Genomic DNA, 23,858 nt, shown 5'->3' on the forward strand with positions numbered 1-23,858 from the left:
TATTGTATTGCACTGTGAATATATTTACCACTGGTAATGGTGATTATTACAGGTAAGTGTTGCCGTGTGAAGCTCAGAGGAGGCACTGTTATTACCTATTAGATATAACCTCTGTGTCCCTAATGGCTCTCTGCCATGCTCCACTCATGCAGCAGCTGGCCATGGATCTCCTATGGGGGATTTCCTTGCTTGGGAAGGTATAGGGCCAACATAGCCAACTCCTACACTTAAAATAAAATATCAGGGTGCAAAGAGCTAAATTTCTGGTGCTAAATCCTGATGTTCTTACACTATTTTATATAATCCGTATTCAATATGGATTATATATGGGAGTTTGTGTGACTTCAGCAAACGCAGGGTAGGGCCCCTAACATTTAGGTAGAGAACTCAGAGACGCTTTGAGGAGGTCAGTTCACAAGAGTGCTCCAGCTTCCTATTACAGGGCAGGTAAAACAATTACTGTGCAAAGAAAGTTAATATGTATCCAACCATGTCATTAAATAAAGAGTTACAAAGATAGATAGATAGATAGATAGATAGATAGATAGATAGATAGATAGATAGATAGATAGATGTGTTAAGGGCAGACTTGCTGGCCCTGGCTAACTCTTGTTTACTTTCCATATTTGCTTAGTATAATATTGTATCAGCACAAATAGATAAAACTTCATTTCAGAAGCTAAATGAGGCTCTTCACTATAACTACTTGGTTCTAAAACATACCAATGTGTTAAGTTCCTGGCTTCCATACCTTATTATATGGTTAAAATGTGTTGAATGCTGTATTCTATATTATATAGCTATGAGTCTTAAGATTTCCCATATATAGGCATATTTTAATTGCATCTACGGTAGTATTTAAATGAGTGTAAAGAAATAAAGTGTATGGGTTTCAGATGCTTCTGAGCTTAAAAGCCGCCCATTTGATAATGAGCTCCAAGTTTGTGCATTTGGGGGTTTTAAAACATGTTTAAATGATCAAGAGCTCTTCATGCCTCTAGACACATTTAAAATCTCTTTCATAAAGATTCTTTCTACATACTGATACTGTGCATTGGGGGTGGGGGCCTGAACCAAAACCCAGATTCAAACACTCTGAATTGGATTTGTGGATCTGGATCAGTATCAGAATTTTGCAGCTGAGGTTCATCCCTACTGTGTACAAGGTTGCCAACTTTTTCACTATTTGGGTGATTATTGTGACTTTGCAGCATTAAAATGGGCCTCTCATGAGAAGTTTCTGACAGCTCAGGATGTGAGCTGTAACGGATGCTGTACTTCTGACTGCAGCCACCAGAGCTTGCTGCTGAGAGACTGAAGTGCAGGCTTTGGGCTGCACTTCCAGCTGCCACCAGCAGAACTTCTGTAGAGTTTGCTGTGTCCTGCGGAGTGAATCTTTGCTTCCCTGTTTGAGGTGCACATGCTGAACGTGTGAACAGCAATCCCATGGGCAAGTGGAGAAGCAAGGGGTCAGCAAAAGCAGCTGTCACTTATCGTCTCCTTCTATCCAGCATTAAACAGGGGTGAGAAAATCAAAGTTGGGTGGAAAAGGGGTTTCAGGAGTGTGTGCTTCCCAGAACCAATCTTCAGGAGTCAGACCCAGCCCTGCTAGAAGAATCAGGGATGAGGGAAAGAAGTATTTGAGGGGAAGGGAAAGGTTGCTGGCAGGGTTATCCAGGGAATGAGGACAACAGAACTGGGCAGCAGCAGCGAGTTGAATTTTACATCAAACTTGTGTACCTCTTCCGTCTTTCCCAGGCCTTTGGTTTACTAAACACTTTACCAGGTGCAATATTGTCTCATGTTACTAATATTTCTAATGTATTTTTATAACAGCCCATATTAAGTGCAGAGGGCAATTTCTCTCATTCCTCAATTTTTTTGTCTGCTTGCTCCCAGCCCAGAGGGACTCAGGAAGAAGGAAGTATATGCTAATTAAGTTCTGTCTCTCACTTTTAAAGAGACAAGCACATTCTTGTGCTTATATGTTTGTTGAAAGTTCAAGATCATAGGGTCAAAATTCAAAATTATTTTTATATTCAACATAAAAACAAATAGGTAAAATTCTATACAAAACCATTTTAAACCACTCATAAAGAGTTTATCTTAAAATTGACTAACCAAGTCTAGTTCAGATTTGAAGCTGAAACTCCATCTTTAACCCTGCCATGCTGTACATAGATGTAGCTTCTCATATGGCTCCATTTCAGCCCCCCAGCGCACCAGGACTGAGGGAGTGAAAATGTGGATTAAAATCACCTTCCCCCTCCCCCCTTCCAGGTGCTGTGCTGATTGCAGCTCAGCCAGATATAGGCATCTGGTTCTTTTTTATTTATACAAAGTTATAGCAAAAATATATGAGTTTGCCCTCTATTTTTGACTGAAGTAATGTACATGAAGATGTCTAACTTTTACACAGATTTTGCTTTTTGCTGTTGTTAGGGCAACCTAGTACCTTGTAAAAAAATGTAACTACATGTGTTCCATAAAACTTATGAAAAAAAATAACATTTTGATACTTACATCTTTCTGGCACAATTAAACTCTGAAACAGCCATCTCTGGTTCTTCACTCCTGCAAATGGATCAAATTACATATTGCTGGGAAATGAAGTGCTGTATAATACCCTGCCCTTTCTGTTCTCTGTCTTGTCTTTTGCAAAGTATCAGATGTATGTATTTGCTGTTCAGTCTAAGGTACCTGTATTTAACATGTACAATATGCTATCCCCCTTTGGAGCCTGCACAGGTTAAATAAAATTCAATTGTCTTTTTCCATTCCTGGTGGCCCGTTTTCATTACCAAAACAACAACAATAATAATAAATAAATAATATGCAATTTATTAAAAAAACCAGAAAAATATAAATGTTTACATATTTTATAAATGTATAAGCAACTTGAAAATCTAGAGAAGAGAGTTCTTTCAATTATGCACAGAAATGAACAAAATGTTGATACAGTCGTGATGTTTTCTTGACTCTCGCTTCGCTCTGTAGTATTCTTCTAGTCGGTGAAAGTAGACACATCACATTTTGATGTGGTTAGACTCGTTTCAAGGTGTGAAATTGGTACGAGCCAACAACAAAGGGAAATATTTCTTTTAATATTGTATTTTCATGCCACTTGAAACAATATTACTCTTTGGCCAATGGCCAAAACAAAACCCAGTGAGAAATATTTTATAGCGCATGACTATAATAATAATTAATAATAATAAAAAATCCTGGACTAACAAAGGATTAAACTAATAGAACATCATTTATATTAGATCACAAGGTGGAATATCAAAAATAGAGGCAATATTTTTGAAAGAACAACCAGCAGTGAAATTTTTATTTCTAATATAAACCAGACAGTCCAAAATAATTTGTGGTTTATTTAATTCTTAGTGTTCATTTTGTGTTCTTTTGAGTAAGCTAAAGTAAGACACCCACATAACAACACCAGCTGTTTTCAGTTTTGATTTGGGATCTCTAGTGAGCTGAAAACTGTAGACTGCATATCTGCAGGGAGGGAGGGAAATAATCTTTGTAAACAGAAACAAAGTTTTGTATGAGGAGGTGAATGGGGGGGAGGGAACAACCCCAGAAATATATTATAATAAATTACTTTTTTGCCATTATCTCATTATATTTGTGCAAACATCAATTGCTTGTGAGCCCTGAAAAAGAATGTCTCGTTGCCTTTAATATGCTCTGCAATGTGCACCCATACAAAATCATTACTGTAACAAAACCAGCTGCGTGTAATAGAAAGCAAATGATTTACAATGTTACTATAAGAAACTACTTTATTTCACATTATCATAAAAAGAACAGAACTGAAAATTTGCATGACAAACACAAGAATCCAGGAAATTCCAAATCTAATTCATTTTGGGGTTTTAATAGGTATTAACTTAAGAAGGTGAATTGTTAAGTACTAAAGAATATTTCCAGAGAGTTTAGCGGCAATATTGGAAATCCTATTTGGTGAAATGCTTACTAGTCCAGTAGACGAAGGAAATGTCTAAGCCTTAAATAGTTTGGAATCACTGACGAATCTCCAGAGGAGTATTTATTTTTAATTCACATGGACATATCCTAGGTCATCCATAGGCCAGATCCTGCAGTCCAGCTGAAGTCAGTGGGAGATTTGCCTGCATAAAGACTGCTGGATTAGTCCCTGTGTGAAATGTAAGAATCTATAATCAACTTGCACAGCTAACATATTAAACTATTATGAGGGGGGGGAAAGACATTACCACTTTTAAACATATAATCTGTGACTAGTCATGCTAAATAGGAGTATTACTCATGTGAATTATCTAATTGAATATAATGGGACTACTCATGTAAGTAAGGATACAGGATCAGGTTTCAGACAAGTTTTCCAAAACCTGAAACACAACTTTAACTCGTGTTTTTGGTGGCTCCGGGAAAGAAAATTGTTTTCTATAACAACTGAATGAGATAATGACTAGCTGTTTAAAAAAATGTGGCAAGCATGATATGTAAAGCAAAATATATTTGAACAAGTGAGGCTGAATAAGACCCAGACAGAACTCAAAAGAATGTGAAATGAAAGTCACTTTTACAGCTTTACATTTGTTTATCAAAAGGCAGCAATAAATGTGTCTTATTAAAAAACAGTAAAAGAAAAGCACCGCCACCACCGATTATTGTAAGTGCAGTTACAGTGAATCTGGAATAAAGACCTTCATTTCCTAGTATTTTATATTTCCCCAAACCCACAAACTAGCTTTCAGTGGACTTGTAGATCCTATTGGATGCTAAAAGCTGCAGGTGGTGTTGGGAAAGTGGCATTTATGGAGCTCTGTTTCTTCCTTGATGGTGAATGAAGATGGAGGTTGAGTGAATACATCGCTCTTGCTGGCTAGTCCAAAGAGCCAAACCACAACCCACCTAAAGGAAGGCCAGGCACTTGCCTATTCTGGCCAGAACAAAAGTGTTGCCTTAGCATTCTGCAGGTGAGAGGGCTTAAAGAGACAAATTCACCCCTGGTGTAGCTCCACTGAAGTCAATGGCGTTCTGTCCAGGGATGAATTTGTGTGAGGGAAATGGGAGTTCCTGGAATGAAACCACAGGTAATTTTTCAAACCTCTTTGCACTCATCAAGAAATGGAGAGCAGGGGGCAGATATGATAAGGGAGAACTCATATGTGAAGGCTGGAGTTTAGGGTGGGAGCCACCACATACAAAGTTATTCTTAGTCTACTTGTTAGAACGTTTTATTGCACAGAATTTACATACATGGTTATTAAGTGGTTGAAAAAGAGGCCTGACAGATATTAAACTGCATGCCATTCTCTTTATGCTGCTGCCATACAGATGTGACTTGACCATAAGCAGCCTTAGATTCAAGATTTAACTGGAGCACAGCTTTTGAAAACCTCTCAAAACTTTTCAGTGTGGCTTCATGAACATTGCTATTGGAATCTGAGTGTATGTATTTTATGAGTTTGGGGGATTTTTATCTATGCAACTGTAATGTAGAATTTTTGCATTTATTTTTAACTAGTAACATCTTTCAATACTTTTTAATTATACTGAAAAAGAAAGAACAGGTTTCCAATACCCAATATTAAATTTCCTAAATATAAAGCAAAGATATAATTACCAGACTTCAAATTCTGGCACACCAGCCACAGCTGTATACAGGTTGGTGAGTCCATTACTGGAATACTGTGACCAGTTCTGATGTCCACACTCAAGAAGGGATGTAGAAAAAAACTGGAAAGGGATCAAAAAAGAGCTACAAGACTGATTTCTGCTCTAGAAATCCTGCCTGAAAGTGAGAGATTTAAGTAGCTCAATATATTGCTTGTTACAAGGAGGATGGAGCTCAAAAGGTTAGTACGAGGAGGAGGGAGAAAAATTGTTCTCCTTAATCTCTGAGGATAGGAAAAGAAGCAATGGACTTAAACTGCAGCAAAGGTTGTTTAGGCTGGACATTAGGAAAAACTTCCTAACTGTCAGGGTGGTTAAGCACTGGAATAAATTGACTAGGGAGGTTGTGGAATCTCCATCACTGGAGATTTTTAAGAGCAGGTTAGACCTGTCAGGGATGGTCTATATAATACTTAGTCCTGCCACGAGTGCAGGAGACTGGACTAGATGACCTCTTGAAGTCCCTTCCAGTTCTATAATTCTATTTAGTATATCAAATAAAAGTTAATAAGTGACTTGCTCATCATAGAATCATAGAATATCAGAGTTGGAAGGGACCTCAGGAGGTCATCTAGTCCAACTCCCTGCTCAAAGCAGGACCAATCCCCAACTAAATCATCCCAGCCAGGGCTTTAAAACCTCTAAGGAAGGAGATTCCACCACCTCCCTAGGTAACCCATTCCAGTGCTTCACCACCCTCCTAGTGAAAAAGTTTTTCCTAATATCCAACCTAAACCTCCCCCACTGCAATTTGAGACCATTACTCCTTGTTCTGTCATCTGGTACCACTGAGAACAGTCTAGATCCATCCTCTTTGGAACCTCCTTTCAGGTAGTTGAAAACAGCTATCAAATCCCCCCTCATTCTTTTCTTCTGCAGACTAAATAATCCCAGTTCCCTCAGCCTCTCCTCATAAGTCATGTGTTCCAGCCCCCTAATCATTTTTGTTGCCCTCCGCTGGATTCTCCAATTTTTCCACATCCTTCTTGGAGTATGGGGCACAAAACTGGACACAGTACTCCAGATGAGGCCTCACTAATGTCAAATAGAGGGGAATGATCACGTCCCTCGATCTGCTGGCAATACCCCTACTTATACAGCCCAAAATGCCGTTAGCCTTCTTGGCAACAAGGGCACACTGTATCCAGTTTCTCGTCCACTGTAACCCCTAGGTCCTTTTCTGCAGAACTGCTGCCTAGCCATTCGGTCCCTAGTCTGTAACAGTGCATGGGATTCTTCCGTCCTAAGTGCAGGACTCTGCACTTGTCCTTGTTGAACCTCATCAGATTTCTTTTGGCCCAATCCTCTAATTTGCCTAGGTCCCTCTGTATCCTATCCCTACCCTCCAGCATATCTACCACTCCTCCCAGTTTAGTGTCATCTGCAAACTTGCTGAGGGTGGAGTCTACACCATCCTCTAGATCATTAATGAAGATATTGAACAAAACCGGCCCCAGGACCGACCCTTGGGGCACTCCACTTGATACCAGCTGCCAACTAGACATGGAGCCGTTGATCACTACCCGTTGAGCCTGATGATCTATTAGATCTACATGAAGAGATTTCTGATAGTAGGGGGCTCTTTAATCTAGCATACAAATGCATAAAAACATCCAATGGCAGGAAGCTGAAGTTCAACAAATTCAGATTGCAGAAAAAGAGCAAATTTTAAACAGTGAGGTTAATCATTGGAAAGCTTACCAAGGGATATGGTGGAATCTCCATCACTAGAAGGCTTTAAATTCTTTCTAAAAGATATGCTCTAGTTTAACCAAAAAGTTATAGGCTTGATACAGGAATTACTGGGTGAAATTCTACAGCCTGTTTTATTCAGGAGGTCAGACTAGATGATGTAATGTGCCCTTCTGGCCTTAGAATATATGAACTGCCACTTTCTTTTTAACTTTAACAAGGATCAATCTTTAAAGATCCTGAAGAAATATATTATACTCAGAATAAGCAATTGGCAGTAAATTGGTCTATGCTCTCACTATGCCTAAAGGAACCATATTGTCAAAGTCAAAACCTCGGACACTTTTCTGGCAATATTTTTAGGTCATGGAATAGTCATACAAAAGGCAAAAGTATACTTTTTTTTTTTTAAGTGCTGGCATCGTTACTGCCAGTTTCTGACTCAACAGTGATATGTGCATATTTCTTGGAGTGGAGAGTTTTTCCAGTAATTTAGCGTTACTTTAATCATGACATGCAATTGGGCCATTTAGTCTCTTCTCATATATATAAATGCAACATTGCCAACCTCGTTTTAAGACTCACCATGAAATAATAATGATCAGACTTCGTAACTATATCATAAACTTCAGTATGATCAGACCTCAGTGTAATTAAGTGGAAAGAACTAATAATAACCCATAACCAAATATTCATTTCTTTCTCTCATTCTTTGATAAGACACAGTCAGTCATAGTTTTACAAGTTAACTTCTCCTGAGTAACTCATTCTTTCAGAAAGTCCATGCTGTCTTTGACTATCCACTGCATTATCATCCTTCAGATTAACTAGAGCAGTCCTACCAGTCTTGTATAGAAATTATTTCAGAGAATTTCATCAACCTTGGTTATCCACTAATGATGTCGGGCCAGATATACACAGGTGTTTAGGTGCCTAAAGATGCAGATAAGCGCCTAGCAGGATTTATAAAAGCACCTAAGTAAGTTAGGCATCTAACTCCCATTGACTTTCAATTGGAGGGGGGGTTGACACTGATATTTTGGCCCTGTCAGTCTCCTAGAAACTGTGGATCTGATGAGCTGGATCTTTGGAAGAAATCACAGTAGAATATCCTGAAGACAGCTACTCATTGGTACCAGCAGCAGGCCAACATGTAATACCTAATGCTGAATTACCCCTTCTGCCATTGCCAGTTGAAATGCTCATGATGCTACAGCAGCATGTGGAAAAGAGAGAGAAAAAGAGATTGAGCTGCCTCAAGGAAATGAAGGAGAAACTGAAAGAAGACAAAATATTGAGGGTAACTTAAAATCACTTCAGAGATCTGGGTAATGTATTTTTTTTAAATTCATTATGACTCACAAAAGATACATTCAGACAACTTCTTCACATTAGAACAATAAACTGCATTGAAAAAGATATGGCTAGTATCCTAGTGTGCTTCGCATACCAGTTTTGAATTACAGCTAGGAAGTTATATCCATTCATTGGCATTCCATAAAGTCAGGAATGTTGCTGCATGATGAGCCATCTATGTTCTTACATGGGCAGTTATTTTTGCTCTTTCTTTAGTGAGGCTATTTCTTGAGGAAAATTTTCTTAAGGATTAGAGTTTCCTCCATTTATCTTGCATCACTGGTACTCTTCAGCATATTTGTTTTGAACTTTTTCTGGCAAGCTTGGGTTTCAAAACATATCCTGATGTAGATAACTTTTATTTACATTTGTTCATTGCATTTTCACAATTAGATAGACATATATCTTTGTATATGTAAATGGTAATCATGGGCACGGTAGTGCGTCAAATAAACAGTAAATAATACAAATATACATTGAAAATTCAAAGATCCTGACTACAGTAGGAACATTTACCACTGTTGCAACACTAACGTAGCTCCACCAGTCTTAGTGTAGATGAGTTGACACCTGCCACTACTCTTTTAACCACCTTGTCATAGATCCCAGATTTAATAATAAGAGTGGTTAAAACAGCAGTTCAGAAGGTGGCCTGTGTGCACCAGCACTTCACAAGTGGAGCTGAGCCAGTATTAGGAATGATGGGAAACTTTTAGAAAATTTCCCTAACATTGACAGCGGCTAGGAGAGGAGGGAGCAACATTAGGAGCAAATTAATACAGATAAAAATGTTATCCCAAATGAGAGATCAATAAAAATAATCTACAACTAACTTTTTTTGATTTTTATTTATTATAAGAGTTCCCCAAAGAATAAGTTGCTTAAAGCAGAGCACATCGTTTTGTTTCCATAAGCAGGTAATTCTGCCAAACACAGTTCTAATGCCACACTGTGCCAATTTGATAGAATACAATCGGTGAATTTCCAGTATAGAAGAATGGTCTTTAATGCTGTAAATAATAATCAAAGACCTAATTCTGCTCTCAGTTACAAGAGGGGTAAATCTGACTTCAGTGGAGGTATCATAGAGTTATGATGATGTAAATGACAGCAGAATTTGGCCCCAGTATAGTAACTGATTTATCTAAGGCCCTAAATATAATTTCATAATATAATCCCCAGATAATTCCAGTAATACACCTAAAGCTAATTTATATCCAGACTATGAGACTATATCCAGTACTGACTTACAGGATGCCTGTAACTCTAGTCAGTGCCAAAACAAATTTACAGAATTCCCACGGCCCTCACAATTCTTCCAATATTTGGTGCAGGGAAGAAGATACACAGCAGATTGTTTGGAATGAGTGACATGTATCTGTTGTATGACTTGGTATTAGATAATTCTTATCTGTGCTCATAAAGGGATAGAATTTACAGTCAGCTGGCATTCCCTATTTGCATGCACAAGTTCTGTAGCCATTCTTCTCTCAATAACTTGTTCTTAACCAAACTGTCTCTATTGAGAGAAGAATTTTAGGTTCTTTAGCAGCTTGAGGTTTTTAAGAATAAGCAGTGCTCCAAAGGGAAGAGGGTTCTAGTAATGTTGGAGAATGGTAGCTTGGAGTGCACAAGCTCAACCTGCATATATATTAGCCACAACATTTTGGGTTACACATCCTTCTATTATCACATATTTATATTAAGAACTTGCTGTAGCCAAATTTAAATTTGCTTAGAGCAGTGGTTCTCAACCAGGGGCCTGGGGCTGCCTGGGGGGCTGCAAGTAGGTTTCAGAGAGTCTGCCAAGCATGGCTTGCATTAGACTCGCTGGGGCCCAGGGCAGAAAAGCTGAAGCCAAACTGTGAGCAACTTAGCTTTGCGGTGCCTCCTGTGTCATGGGGCTCTGGGCAATTGCCCTCCTTGCTACCCCCAATGCCAGCCCTGGCTTTTATATGCAGAAAAACCATTGTGGTACAGCTAAGCTATGAAGTTTTTATAGCCTGGTGGGGGGGGCCTTAGAAAGAAAAAGGTTGAGAACCCCTGTCTTAGATTTAAAATCTGCACTGATCCTTTCACTCAATTAATGAAATCTTCTTTCAAAATACCAATTTAATTTTATTCCCCCCACCCCCTGGGGCTTTATAACAGATCCACAACATATGATGAATAGTTGGAATATTACTTACCATCTAGAGCAGGTAGAAAGAGGAGGGATATTGAGTCTAACAGCGACATAATGCCATCTTCCATATAACACGATATTTTTGTTGGTACACCTCTACCCTGATATAACGTGACGCGATATAACACGAATTCGGATATAACGCGGTAAAGCAGCACTCCCTGGGAGGGAGTGGGGCGGGACTGCGCACTCCAGTGGATCAAAGCAAGTTCAATATAACGCGGTTTCACCTATAACACGGTAAGATTTTTTGGCTCCCGAGGACAGCGCTATATTGGGGTAGAGGTGTATAACCGGAGGGGTAGGATTCTCTTTTGTCCTGCCTGTTACTAGGTGTTGGGTCCCTGCAGTCGATTCAGGTGAATTATTACTGAGTAATTAGAGGATATGTAACACAGTGACCCACTGGTGATTCACTACTCTGTGACAGCAATTCTTGTCAGTCCTGATGCTCACTCACTACACCTAACACACTGTAGTCATAATATAAACCCAAGAGGTGCCATGTAATATATCACTGGAAAATGAGTCACTCACTGATCAAAAATATTCTTGCATGATGTATGTGTGGAATATGTGCAAAAAGTTATGGATATGTGCTACAATTATGTTCTTAAAATGTGTTTAGCAAGCAATGTACAAGCACAGTTTGCTTGTCTGACTAGCCTGGTCGTCAGGCAGAGACAATGAATATATTTACATAAAAGGTAAACAAAGCTATCAAGCTCACCAGGGCAACAACTCAACTCAACTATCACCAGCGAGGGAGGAACCAGCATGAAGTCTTCACCAGACTGCATGGCATCTCTTTGCAACAGGAGAAAAAGAACTTTATCTAAGAATACGTTTCAAAGGTTTACTGGCCTATAAAGACAGGGAATCTGAACCCCAAAGAATAAGCAATATTATTGTATTATAAAAGTGTATCAGCTAAGGTCTTTTATGAAAGCTAACGACATACTGGTGATTAATATAATTGTAAAATATATGTATTAACACTATGACGAATAATGAATACTCACTGATATGCTTTAAAGTCTGGCCAAACAGAGAAACAAGTTTTCTTCCAGACAGGATGGAAGGCAGCTATCAACCTGTCTCCAATGCAGTTAAGCAAGGTGTGACCAAAACAATGGAAACCCTAGTTACATACAAATCATCAGGGGGATGGGAAGTCCACAGGCAGGGAAGACCAGCATGAGATCACCCTGTGTCTGGTGACAAAACAGTGAGTTTGAGACGATATAAAGAGAGAGCCATCGTGGCATCCATCACTGGACAGTCACAAGGTGCCAGAGCTCTTGCAAGCTGGGAAAGATAGGTCCTTAAACAAAGGGGGTTGAATTCTCTGGGAACTGAATACAGATGAAAAACCTGCATAGGAAGACGAAAGAAACCACACCTTGTACTTCTGTCAAATGTCCTTATTACTTCTTTGAGTGTTCCAGGAGGCGGCTGGACACTTCAGGGTAAACAGTTTTGGGGAAGTTTGGGACTGGTAGTGTGTTGGGGTCACTCTGCAAGTAGCAACCAAGGCTGGTGGAGTCAAGGGTGGGACTATTGTGTTGTAGGCAGGCTGCTTGGGTCAGAGTGTTGAACCAGAGCTGCTTAGCACACAGATCCTCACGGAACTACATGTTTGTCTGCCAATTGTTGGTATTCAGGCTGTGAGATTCAGCAGCGGCAGAGCATTAAAGACCCCAGGTTTCAGGGCAGGTGGTGACACAGTCTCTCACTGGTCTGGATTGAACCACAAAACATCACAACAGATGTGCCTCATTATGCTGCTCTCTGAAGAGGAGGGAAGTGGGAGACAGAGTCAGGCAAGGCCTAATGGAAAGAATCCTAGAATCCTAGAAACTGCTGAATCATTAAAAAGGGGATAGAGAATAAGACGGAAAATATTTTATTGCCCTTATATAAATCCATGGTACGCCCACATCTTGAATATTGCGTACAGATGTGGTCTCCTTATTTCAAAAAAATTATACTGGCATTAGAAAAGGTTCAGAGAAGAGCAACTAAAATGATTAAGGTTTTGGAATGGGTCCCATATGAGGAGAGATTAAAGAGGCTAGGACTTTTCAGCTTGGAAAAGAGGAGACTAAGGGGGCATATATATGATAGAGGTATATAAAATCATGAGTGGTGTGGAGAAAGTGAATAAGGAAAAGTTATTTACTTGTTCCCATAATATAAGAACTAGGGGCCACCAAATGAAATTAATGGGCAGCAGGTTTAAAACAAATAAAAGGAAGTTCTTCACACAGCGCACAGTCAACCTGTGGAACTCCTTGCCTGAGGAGGTTGTGAAAGCTAGGACTATAACAGGGTTTAAAAGAGAACTAGATAAATTCTTGGGAGTTAAGTCCTTTAATGGCTATTAGCCACAATGGGTAAGGAATGGTGTCCCTTGCCTCTGTTTGTCAGAGGGTGGAGATGGATGGCAGGAGAGAGATCACTTGATCATTACCTGTTAGGTTCACTCCCTCTGGGGCACCTGGCACTGGCCACTGTCAGCAGACAGGATACTGGGCTGGATGGACCTTTGGTCTGACCCAGTATGGCCATTCTTATGTTCTTATGCTAAAGCCTGGGAAACAGACCTAGGAAGAGACCAAGATTTATGTATATTATTTTTTTTAATTGCTCTCTTGGTTAAGAAACCCAAACCTCAATAATAGTGACTTTTTGACTCTTTTAGTTAAAGATGAGTAGTTTACAGTGAGCTACCAGTTTAACACATACCAAGACAATGGAGGTACAGTAGTTTCAGATATTTGCAAATGCTAATGCCCTCTGATCTTTATTTGCACATCAGATATAGCAGTGTGCAATACAAAACTTATAAAAGACTGTCCTCTAATAGAGCGGGGAGCTGAGATTCAGGATTCCTAGGGTCTATTCCTGACTAACATCAACTCTGTGACCCTGGACATGCAACAATTCTCTCTCTTCCTCAGTTTACCCATCTGTAAAATGGGGACAACAACACCTAGGGCACTGAGTGTTGTGAAGCTGAATATTGAATTCTTGTGAAGCACTTTGAGAACATTGAAAGAAAGGTCTACACAAGTTCAAAGTAGTATTACCAAGAACCTTGCAGGACATAATACAGTATATGGGATTATTTCTAACAAGGAGGATAATTTGTGACATAATGGTCTCTGAGATCTCTGAAAACTTATTACTAGCTTATAAAAGAATGAGATGTAAACCCCAGGAAAAATGGCTCCAGAGAAACCTCACACTCAGACAATAATAAAAGTCTCTGATTTTTCCATAGTTCACTGGGTAACCAGATAGAGGACCATATTCTTCCAATAATTTTATTCCTTTTTAAAAACAATTTTCACATTTGACCAAACACAAAAGTATGTCATATGTAGAGATGGATAATATTTTGGTCATCCTTACAAAATCTCTGTACTATCCACTCCAACCCAGTAAATCTGTTTGAAGGTCATAAACATTAGAAACGTTTTTAACATAAAAGGGAATGCAGATATTTATGAAAAACTGAAAATAAATGACATTTATGTATTGTAACCCAAATTCATCCCTGGTGTAACTCTTCAAACTGGATTCAGTATGACCTTATGTTTACTGAATTTGCACCCCTATATTTAATATAAATATAAAATATCTTTTGAGCTCTGAACACTCCAAAACCAATAACATCAGAAAGGGTGAAATGAAAGTTTTGGTTTATGTCTTTAGAGTAAATGAATTTGGATAAAGAATAACATATAACAATCAGTGTGACTTTAAAAATGAATAATTATCACAGAATAACAATGGATAGCTGCGCTGTGGAGAATGAGAATGTCTATTGCTTATAAATATTGTATGGTCCTCGGTTTACCTGTGTGGTAAGATCCTCCCTGGCTGTATAGAGTTAACTAAAAGGAGGCTGTAAGGAGGAAATCACTGGGGAACAAAATAATGACCAAGACAAGGGAGTCTTGCCCTGTAACTGTGACAGTTATACTTTGTATACAGAATCTTAATTCTCATGTGCACCACCTTTCTCTATTAATTCACTCTTCTACATGTGCTTGGCCCAAGAGATCAGTATTTAAATAAACCTGTGGAATTCCAAGAGTTGTGGCAGAATTCTGTCATTTTCAGTCATTTTAAATACCCTCTCTGCTCTCAACCAGTGAGCCAACAGTACATTTAATTCCACATCAGAGTTGACACTTTGGCTGCCCCAATAAAAGAAAACACTCTCCTTTTACACTTGGCTGCTTTGAGACCATTCCACTCTTCTATTTCATTTCCGATTGCATACTAATACAGAACAGTACTTACCAAAGAGGATCAACACATTTGTCTGCACTTGCAGAGGTAAACAAATAAATTGCAGCAAATAATTTATTTGATGAATGAATTTCTCTATGCTTTCTGTTTGTAAATTGAAAATAGTTTGCTATTTTTGCATTATTTGGAATTATTTGCTAGATAATTTTGGTGAATAATTTTTGCTCAGCAGATCACTGGTACCTATTTGTTTTAAACTTTGGATAATTGGGTGGTCCTGGTTAGTTCTGAGGGGACACATAGGTCACATGGTATAATTTTGTTCCTGATTGGATGACCAGCTCTCTTAGTATCTGCTGTAAATACTCAAATTGCGAATTCTGTTTCCCTTGTGAATACTTGTGGAAGATATAATCAAGGTGTTCAACAAGATCCCAAAGAATCTCTCTTCTCCCCCCACCCCACCAATCAGCCAACTTACTGCAAAACAACATTGCCATAGTCCTCCCACCTTAACCTATCGTCTCCCCTACACATTACCTACCATCATCAACATCCTTGCTGACTCCCCTTGACCATTCATCCCTTCATGTTCCTGATAGCCTCCCACCCCCACTCCAGTGTTTGCTATATCTAAAGGATGATCATTGGGGATACTGAAGGGGATATAGGAGAGACAAAAGAAGGAGCATGTGTGGAAGAGCTGTTCATCTTGAACAGCCAATGTGCAGCCTTAATTCTGACCACAGATATAATACACTTCAGCAAATAGATATGCAGATTTAATATTTGTAATTCCCACACAAAAATTAATACCAAATCACATTAACATGGATTATCCATTTACCTTTTTCTCACCATTACTAAAAAAATTATCTCGCAGTCTTACACCAAAAGAAAACAACGTACACGGTAATTTATGAAGGACACACCAACCCTATTTAATCATCAATACACATACACTAACAAATAGCCTGTCCACATCAGAGTTCAAGAGTACCAGTAGTTGTACAGTACGAGTATGGAGACATGTGGGTTGTGGGTGGTGTACCAGAAGCAGATGTGGTTGAAAAGGGGAACTGATGACTAGTGTACATGAGGTGTTGAATGACATAATTGTTTATTTCTTTACTTTTTATGGTTTGTGTTGGTGGGACATATAGTCTAGCAACCATAAAGTGTGTATGTAGAAATATAGCTAATATCTGTAGCTATGACTACGCACAGGTACACACACACACACACACACACACACATAAAAGTCTTCTGGGGGGCAACACCATTCAAACTATATACAGTAGAACTTTGGAGTTAAGAACACCTCAGGAATGGAGGTTGTTCATAACTCTGAAATGTTTGTAACTCTGAACAGAACGTTATGGTTGTTCTGTCAAAAGTTTATTCATAGATTCATAGATTCTAGGACTGGAAGGGACCTTGAGAGGTCATCGAGTCCAGTCCCCTGCCCGCATGGCAGGACCAAATACTGTCTAGACCATCCCTGATAGACATTTATCTAACCTACTCTTAAATATCTCCAGAGATGGAGATATTTTATATTATAATTGAACATTGACTTAATACAGCTTTGAAACTTTACTATGCGGAAGAAAAATGTTTTTAACCATCTTAATTTGAACAAAACAAGCACAGAAACAGTTTCCTGACCTTGTCAAATCTTTATTTTATAAACATTCCCTTTATTTTTTAGATTACATTTAGCCCAGTACTGTACAGTATTTATTTCTTTTTTCTGTCTCTGCTGCTGCCTGATTGTGTACTTCTGGTTCCAAATGAGATGTGTGGCTGACTGGTCAGTTCGTAACTCTGGTGTTCGTAACTCTGAGGTTCTACTGTATCCCCAAACACTTTACAATTACTTTTGCTCTTTAATTTAAACTAAGAGTGTGGCCAAAGTGGGGTGACTTGAAAAAAAAATGAGATTTCAGAGTTTCTTGAAACAGACTTTGCAAAATCTTGAATCTCAAGACTGGGAATTTTGAAAACTTCCTTTAAAATAGCAGGTATGGGTGACAGGGTTGGACTAGTTGTACATCTAGATTTGTTCCCTAAGTGTGGACACTAATCTTTAATGCAGAAGTGGTGAAATATTTGGTAGTTTCAAAAAGCTGGGACAATCTGAATGATCTATATGTCAAGAAAGTGATATTTTAAATGTCTTATTTAAATGTGCAGCAATATCTCCTTTCAGTTGCAAGAGTTTTTTCATAGGATCCTAGAAAGGACAGGTAGGACTAGAAGGGACCTTGAGAAGCCATCAAGTCTAGGGCCTGGTCCCCACTAAGTCCCCACTTCGGACTAAGGTACGCAAATTCAGCTACGTTAATAACGTAGCTGAATTCGAAGTACCTTAGTCCGAACTTACCGCGGGTCCAGACGCGGCAGGGAGGCTCCCCTGTCGATGCCGCATACTCCTCTCGCCGAGCTGGAGTACCAGCGTCGACGGCGAGCACGTCCGGGATTGATCTGGGATCGATTTATCGCGTCTTAACCAGACGCGATAAATCGATCCCAGAACATCGATTGCCTGCCGCCGGACCCTCCGGTAAGTGAACACATACCCTTTCTCTCTGCACCAAGACAGGACCAACTAAACCTACACCATCCCTGAAAGGTGTTTGTCCAATCTGTTCTTAAAAACCTCCAATGATGAGAATTCTACAACCTCTCTTGGAAGCCTCTTCCAGAGCTTAACTACACTGTTGGCCAGAAAGTTTTTTTTCCTGGTATCTAACCTAAATTTCCCTAGTTGCAGATGAAACCCATTACTTCTTGTCCTGGTTTCAGCAGGCCTGGAGAACAATTGAGCATTGTCCTCTTTAATAAAAGCCCTTCATATATCAGAAGACTTTTATCAGGTCCCCCATTTTCTTTTCTCAAACACTGCTTTAAAATTAATCACAGTGTGTGGGTGGGTGTGTCTCCTCCACAATGCTGTACATTCGCACCTCCACCCAAAGATATTAGCAGAGATCTCTTCCTGCCGTGCTTTAAAAAAGGAGGAATTCAAGGCCTCCCTCTGTCCTATCTAGATGCTAGAGGTTCCCTCTTCCTTTCCCCAACCCAGCCATGGCCCCTTCTGCCTTTAAAAATATTAGGTCCACTCTTCCTTCCCCTACCCCAATATTAGGGGGCTGTCTTCTTTCCTCCTAATGTTGCAAAGGTTTCCCCCTCCCCCAGTAGAAGGTCCCCTCTATTCTCCCACTCCCCCGCTGTGGGGGTGAATCCCCCTGCCCATAAATAAGGGATCAGCCTCTTTACTACTGTCCAGGAGTCCCCCAGGATTAGGGGGGTCCCCTCTTTCCCCACTGCAGTGCGTGAGTGGGACCGGCTCCCTCAAGCCAGCAGCCCAGTAGGCTCCCGAGGCAGAGTGGGGTTGGCAGAGGCCTGCCAGGGCCCGGGGGCCGGCAGGGAGGGGACTGAACCCTGCCCCCTGCCCTCTGACCGCCGAGCAGGCAGCCGCCGCAGCGGAAAGGCGGAAGCGGCAGCAGGCCGAGCGCGCCGCAGACTGTGCGGGCGGAGGGCGGGCAGCGTCAGTGCGGGGCGCGAGTGCGCCGCGAGTCGCCGGGCTCGCTCGTCAGCCGCCGGGGAGCCCAGCCTGGTACCGCCGCGCTCCAGGAGCCGCCCCCGCCCCCTCCGCCGCTGCAGCGCTGGGGACTGAGGCGCCGAGGCTGTAAGGGGCCAGGGGGAGGCCGGCGAGAGGGGGGCGGGAGGGGCGGAGCCCAGGGCTCCCCAGATCCGGGGAGGGCCCCAGGGCTTCCCACATCTGAGGGAAGGGGGACTGAGTGTGTGACCCCCCCCCAGTACCAAGTGGGGCATGGTGGTGGAGCGCTGCTGAAGGGGACCCCGCACTCCTCACGCAGGGATGATCTCTAAGGGAGGGTATGTTGGGGCTCCTGCGAGGATATGGTTTAAGGGGGGACCAGGGTGTCTTTAGCACTAGGGGGAGTTTGTGGGTGAGAAGAGCTGCAGGCTAGAGTTGGTTACAGACCTGGAAACCCCATCTCACCCTCTGCCCCCTTCCCTTTGCAGAGGCGGGACCTGCCATGCCACAGTAGACTGCCTTGCAGGGAATGGGGAATTTTGTTAAAAGTTCAGGATTATCCTGAAAGGCTCTGGGAGTTTGTTTTGTTATTGGGTGTTTTTTTTTTATGGTGTGAGGGGAGAAACTGAGTAAAGAAAAGTTGGTTAATTGCTGTGGAAGAAAAACATCACAATAGAGAATTTTGTTTTAAAAATTAGTTATAGAGCTAAAGATGTTACTTCTCTGGAGGGAAAATCTAAGCAATGGTTAGTGTGTGTCTCTCTCTCTCCTTCAAAAAAAAACCCCTCCCAAAAACAAAACAAACGAAGTATTCAGAGAAAAAACACTGAGACTTTCACAGATATTCCTATTTTAAGTGCACTTATACAGTAACTAGAAGATTCACAGACTTAATTTTGTTACTACTACTACTGAACCCTTCAAGGATGATGTTGGCAGAGCAAGCCCAGAAGTGGTTCCCAACCCATGTGCAGGTTACAGTTCTTCAAGCCAAAGATCTGAAGCCAAAAGGTAAAAATGGCACCAACGATACCTACACTATTATACAACTGGGCAAGGAAAAATACTCCACCTCGGTAGCTGAGAAGACCCTGGAGCCAATATGGAAAGAAGAGGCCTCATTTGAGCTCCCTGGATTATTGATGCAGGGGAATCCAGAGAAATACATCCTCTACCTGATTGTCATGCACAGGTCGCTGGTGGGGCTGGATAAGTTTTTGGGACAGGTGGCAATAAATCTAAATGATATATTTGAGGACAAGCAACGAAGAAAAACAGAGTAAGTCATGTTTTGTTTAATAGTTATTGGGTTCTTTGATGTATGTGCTTCCCGATCAGAAGCCTTATAGCTAAAGTAAAATTAATAGGTAGATTATATTTTGTTCCCTGATGTATCATAAGCCTCTGTCCTACAATGAGCTGTTCATTGGTGTATCCTCATTGAAGTGACCACATGGGCCCGCCCACCTGGACAGAGTGGGACCATATATTTAAAAATTGTAGACAATTTTATTATCTATTAATATTTAACATCTTCTTACATTCTGTTTTTATTTTTTGTTCATACTACTCAGTTGCACAACCATTATTTCAACTTGTGGCACACAGTTTGGACTATATTTCTGACTGAGGAAGTCCTTAACCTCAAGCATATGTCTAGCATCAACCTGTCTAATGTAGTGTTCAGTCTTCATATTCTGCAAAACTAAGTGACTCTAAATTTTCCACATTTATTATCTAGTGTTGAATGAACTTTGACTAAATTAAGGTTTACCCTGCTGTACTGTACTTTTCTGTTTCTGATTAGCGTTTTAGGCATTGATCCTGCAAACTGTTCTGCACTGCAGGCCCATGCAGAGAAGCTTGTAGGGTAGGGTTTGGGCCTTAGCAACAAACTGGAGTTGTTCTATTCATGTTAGTCCAGTTCCTAGAAGTTTCTTCTATTGCAGTAGCCTTCAGCAGCGCCCAAATAAAATTGTAATTAACCAACACATTCTGCAACTAGAACTCAAAGGAAATAATGTAAAAGTTAGGTTTATAAATATTTTGGCCAGCAAATATACTATACGTTTAAAGACTGAGTATTCTAAGGCCTGGTAAATACCCTCATTTTTGTACCAATCTAACTTTTTTGATTAGGGTGTTAGGTGGGTTTTTGTTTGTGTGTTTTTAACTGAAGTATTAAATTGGTACAACCCCTAGTGTGGACCCAATTATATTGGTACAGTGTGGCTTATTTTTCTGAATATATGGGAATAAGTTGTAGTGATGTAAGTACCTTTGTACTGGTATGACTATATCCACGCTAGAGGTCATATAATTTTAACTGTACCAGTACAAAAACTGTGTGGACAAGCCATAAGTTAGGTGTGTAAAATTGCACTTGCTATTTCTGCCTTAACCATCTAAAGCCCCAGTTATGTAATTAACTCTGCATGTGTGTAGATACCTGCTCAGACTGTCCGTTGCAGGATCATGGCATAGGTTAGTTTTTAAACGTATTGTCTTTTTAAAGGCAGGCCAAAAGAATTGCAACTGTTCCACTGCAATAGGTGCTAACTCTTATAACCTTAATGGTGTGCTAATTTCTATTTCAATTTGATTCAAACATGTTTCACTGTTTCTTCAAAATTAGTTCTTAAGTGTTATTAAATGTTCTATAATTGGAAGTGATGATTAAACCCTGTGCTGCAAACACTTAATCACATGCGTACCTTTAAAGATGTGATTAGTCCCATTGAAAACAAAAAGATTAAATGAAAGACTAAGTAAAACAAGACAACAGTAAATACAAAAACTTGAATTAAGTAAATCAAAGTGGATATACATGTTCATAAAGTGGAAAAGGTAAAATGAGATGCATATAAAGAAATCAGGAATTATTGTGAAAAATCACTCCTTCCATTTAGGGCAATGCAATTTTTTTGCAGAATAGAATTACAGCACTTTCACATCTCTTTTTTATAATCTAACTGAAAGTAATGGTTGAACTATAGTATTGCAAAATTATTCCCGGAAAATGCAATCGATTTGATTTCCGGGATTGTATGCACTGAAGTAATAAGATCCTTGTGATAACTGAATGAACATTCAAGATACTTTTTGAGTGTGTGTATTTATGGGTAACACAAGTTTATATATGTTCTGTATCTTTATAGCTCTTATTTTCAAGTGTGAGAAGAAGCCCATATCCTGCATAATGTAAAGAATGGTGCACTGTTGCAGAGCCCTTTTGAAGCCAGTGGGGCTCCACAAAACTGAAGCTGTGCCCTGCAAACTACACTTTTCAGGATTGGGGCCTAAGGGTAAATTTTCAAAAGCAACTATAAACTATTTTCAAAAGTGACTTAGGGTCAGATTTTTAAAGATATTTACATGGCTAAAGATGCAGACTCACACCTGCTGAGATGGTCAAAAGTGCCTACTAGGCACGTTTCTTCATTTTTAGGTGCCTGCATACCTTGAACCATCTGGCCCTAAGACTTTTGAAAATTGGGGTTAGGCTCCTAATGCACTCAGGTGGTGTTGCAAATTTTACTGTGTCTACATAAGTATCTGCATGCATACATGTCAGCATTATTTCCTATTACTGTTAACTGGAGATCCAGGAATGTGTGTTGAGAGGAGAACAAACCTTCAGGTATATGTACACCAATGCAGGCTCTCTAACAAAGTGAAATAATCTTGAGCATTTTTAATTCTGGCTTTTTTATTATTATTATTAAAGACTTTTTTGGAGGTATAATGTTCTATTAACCTCAAATTGGCAGTTAGAATAAATAGTGTTCTCAGGTATGAGCATTAACTGGTTGAGCCAGTGAAAGTTGAGGATGCTTAACACCTCTCAGGGTCAGGCCTGTTGTTCTTGACCGCAAAGAATTCTGATGCCTCAATGCTATTTTGATTGTTTCAAAAGCACTAATTGAGTTTATTAAACTCTGATTCTGCTTTCAGGTGTATTGAACAGGCTTGTGGCATTATTACATCGAGAGTGATTTTTTTTTATGTTGATGTAGTGTTAACATTTCTTGCTTTGTTTGGGGATAAATGAGATCCAGTTATTTGATTGTGTCTTCACTGGTAATATTTCTACCTTTTTAATATATTTAATAGCTTCCTCTTTCCAACGCAGCTGTGCATATGGCGTTGTAAGAGACAGACTCAAGAGTCACTAGAGTATTACAAAAAAGATATTTAATATTCTGCACAATGCTGAACCTTGTCAGCAATTCCCCAGTGCTTTATAGAAATAGGTATGAGAAGTGAAGGCGACCAGCTGATTTTGAATCCATAGGACCACTGCAGGGTGTATGACATACAGTTTTGTTTGTAAGTATATTTACAAGTTCATTGCAGCTTCAAGAACACATGACAGGAAAAAATAATCTTTTTCATTTAGATTTTTTCTTTGCTACTTATACCTTAGAAAAAATGTGATTTAAAAAAATATTCTGAGCAATAAAGTTTTCAAGTAGCTGGAGCTGGGTAGCAGGTTGGAGCTGGGGCTGTCCAGCACCCAATTTCCACGCCGCTTCCTGTCTAGCAGCTCAGGTCTCTTGGGAGCACCAGTGTCCCCACTATGGTCCGGCCCAGCAGCACTGGCCAGGCTCCTGGGCCTGGCCCGCCTTCTCCTGGGCAGAAGGACCTGCCCCTGACTATGGGGATTGGAGCGGCCGGGACCCCGGCGCCCCACTGGAATGCAACACGCTTTGCTGCTGCCGTGTGCCGTCACTCACAAGCCCCCGGGAGCAGCACATGATGTGACGCCCCTTCCTCCCAGCCCCCACCCCACACTGCCCCTTATCCTCAAGAACCCTCCCCATGCTACCCTTTACCCCCAGTCCCCACCCTCGCGCTGCCTCTTGCCTGCAAGACCCCTCCCCCCACTCCCTTTCCCCCACCCCGTTGCTAGCCCTTGAGACAGCTTACGGATGCGGGTGCAGATACAGGTAAAAGACGGCTAGTGGATCATGGGTCAGATCACGGGTTGATCCTGGCAGATGCGGATTGGATGCGGATCCACATTTTTGTATCTGTGCAGGGCTCTAATTATGCCTATATTTCCATTATATAAACCGAGTTTTTAATTGCAGCTTTTTTGTCTGTTACTGCAAAGTAAATACATCC

At 40.4% G+C, this 23,858-nt stretch overlaps 1 protein-coding gene across 1 annotated transcript in view; it reads left to right on the forward strand.

Moving 5' to 3' along the window:
• Positions 1-17,541: 17,541 nt before the first annotated feature.
• Positions 17,542-23,858, forward strand: part of RAB11FIP2 (RAB11 family interacting protein 2) — a 47,396-nt gene continuing 41,079 nt past the window's right edge. Inside the window, exon 1 of the mRNA XM_005284152.5 lies at positions 17,542-20,010. Within this exon, the coding sequence (XP_005284209.2) occupies positions 19,658-20,010 (353 nt within the window). The 5' untranslated portion in view covers positions 17,542-19,657. The remainder of the gene's footprint in view (positions 20,011-23,858) is intronic.

Source organism: Chrysemys picta, chromosome 7 (assembly GCF_011386835.1).
Source record: "Chrysemys picta bellii isolate R12L10 chromosome 7, ASM1138683v2, whole genome shotgun sequence".
Taxonomy (NCBI): Eukaryota; Metazoa; Chordata; order Testudines; family Emydidae; genus Chrysemys; species Chrysemys picta.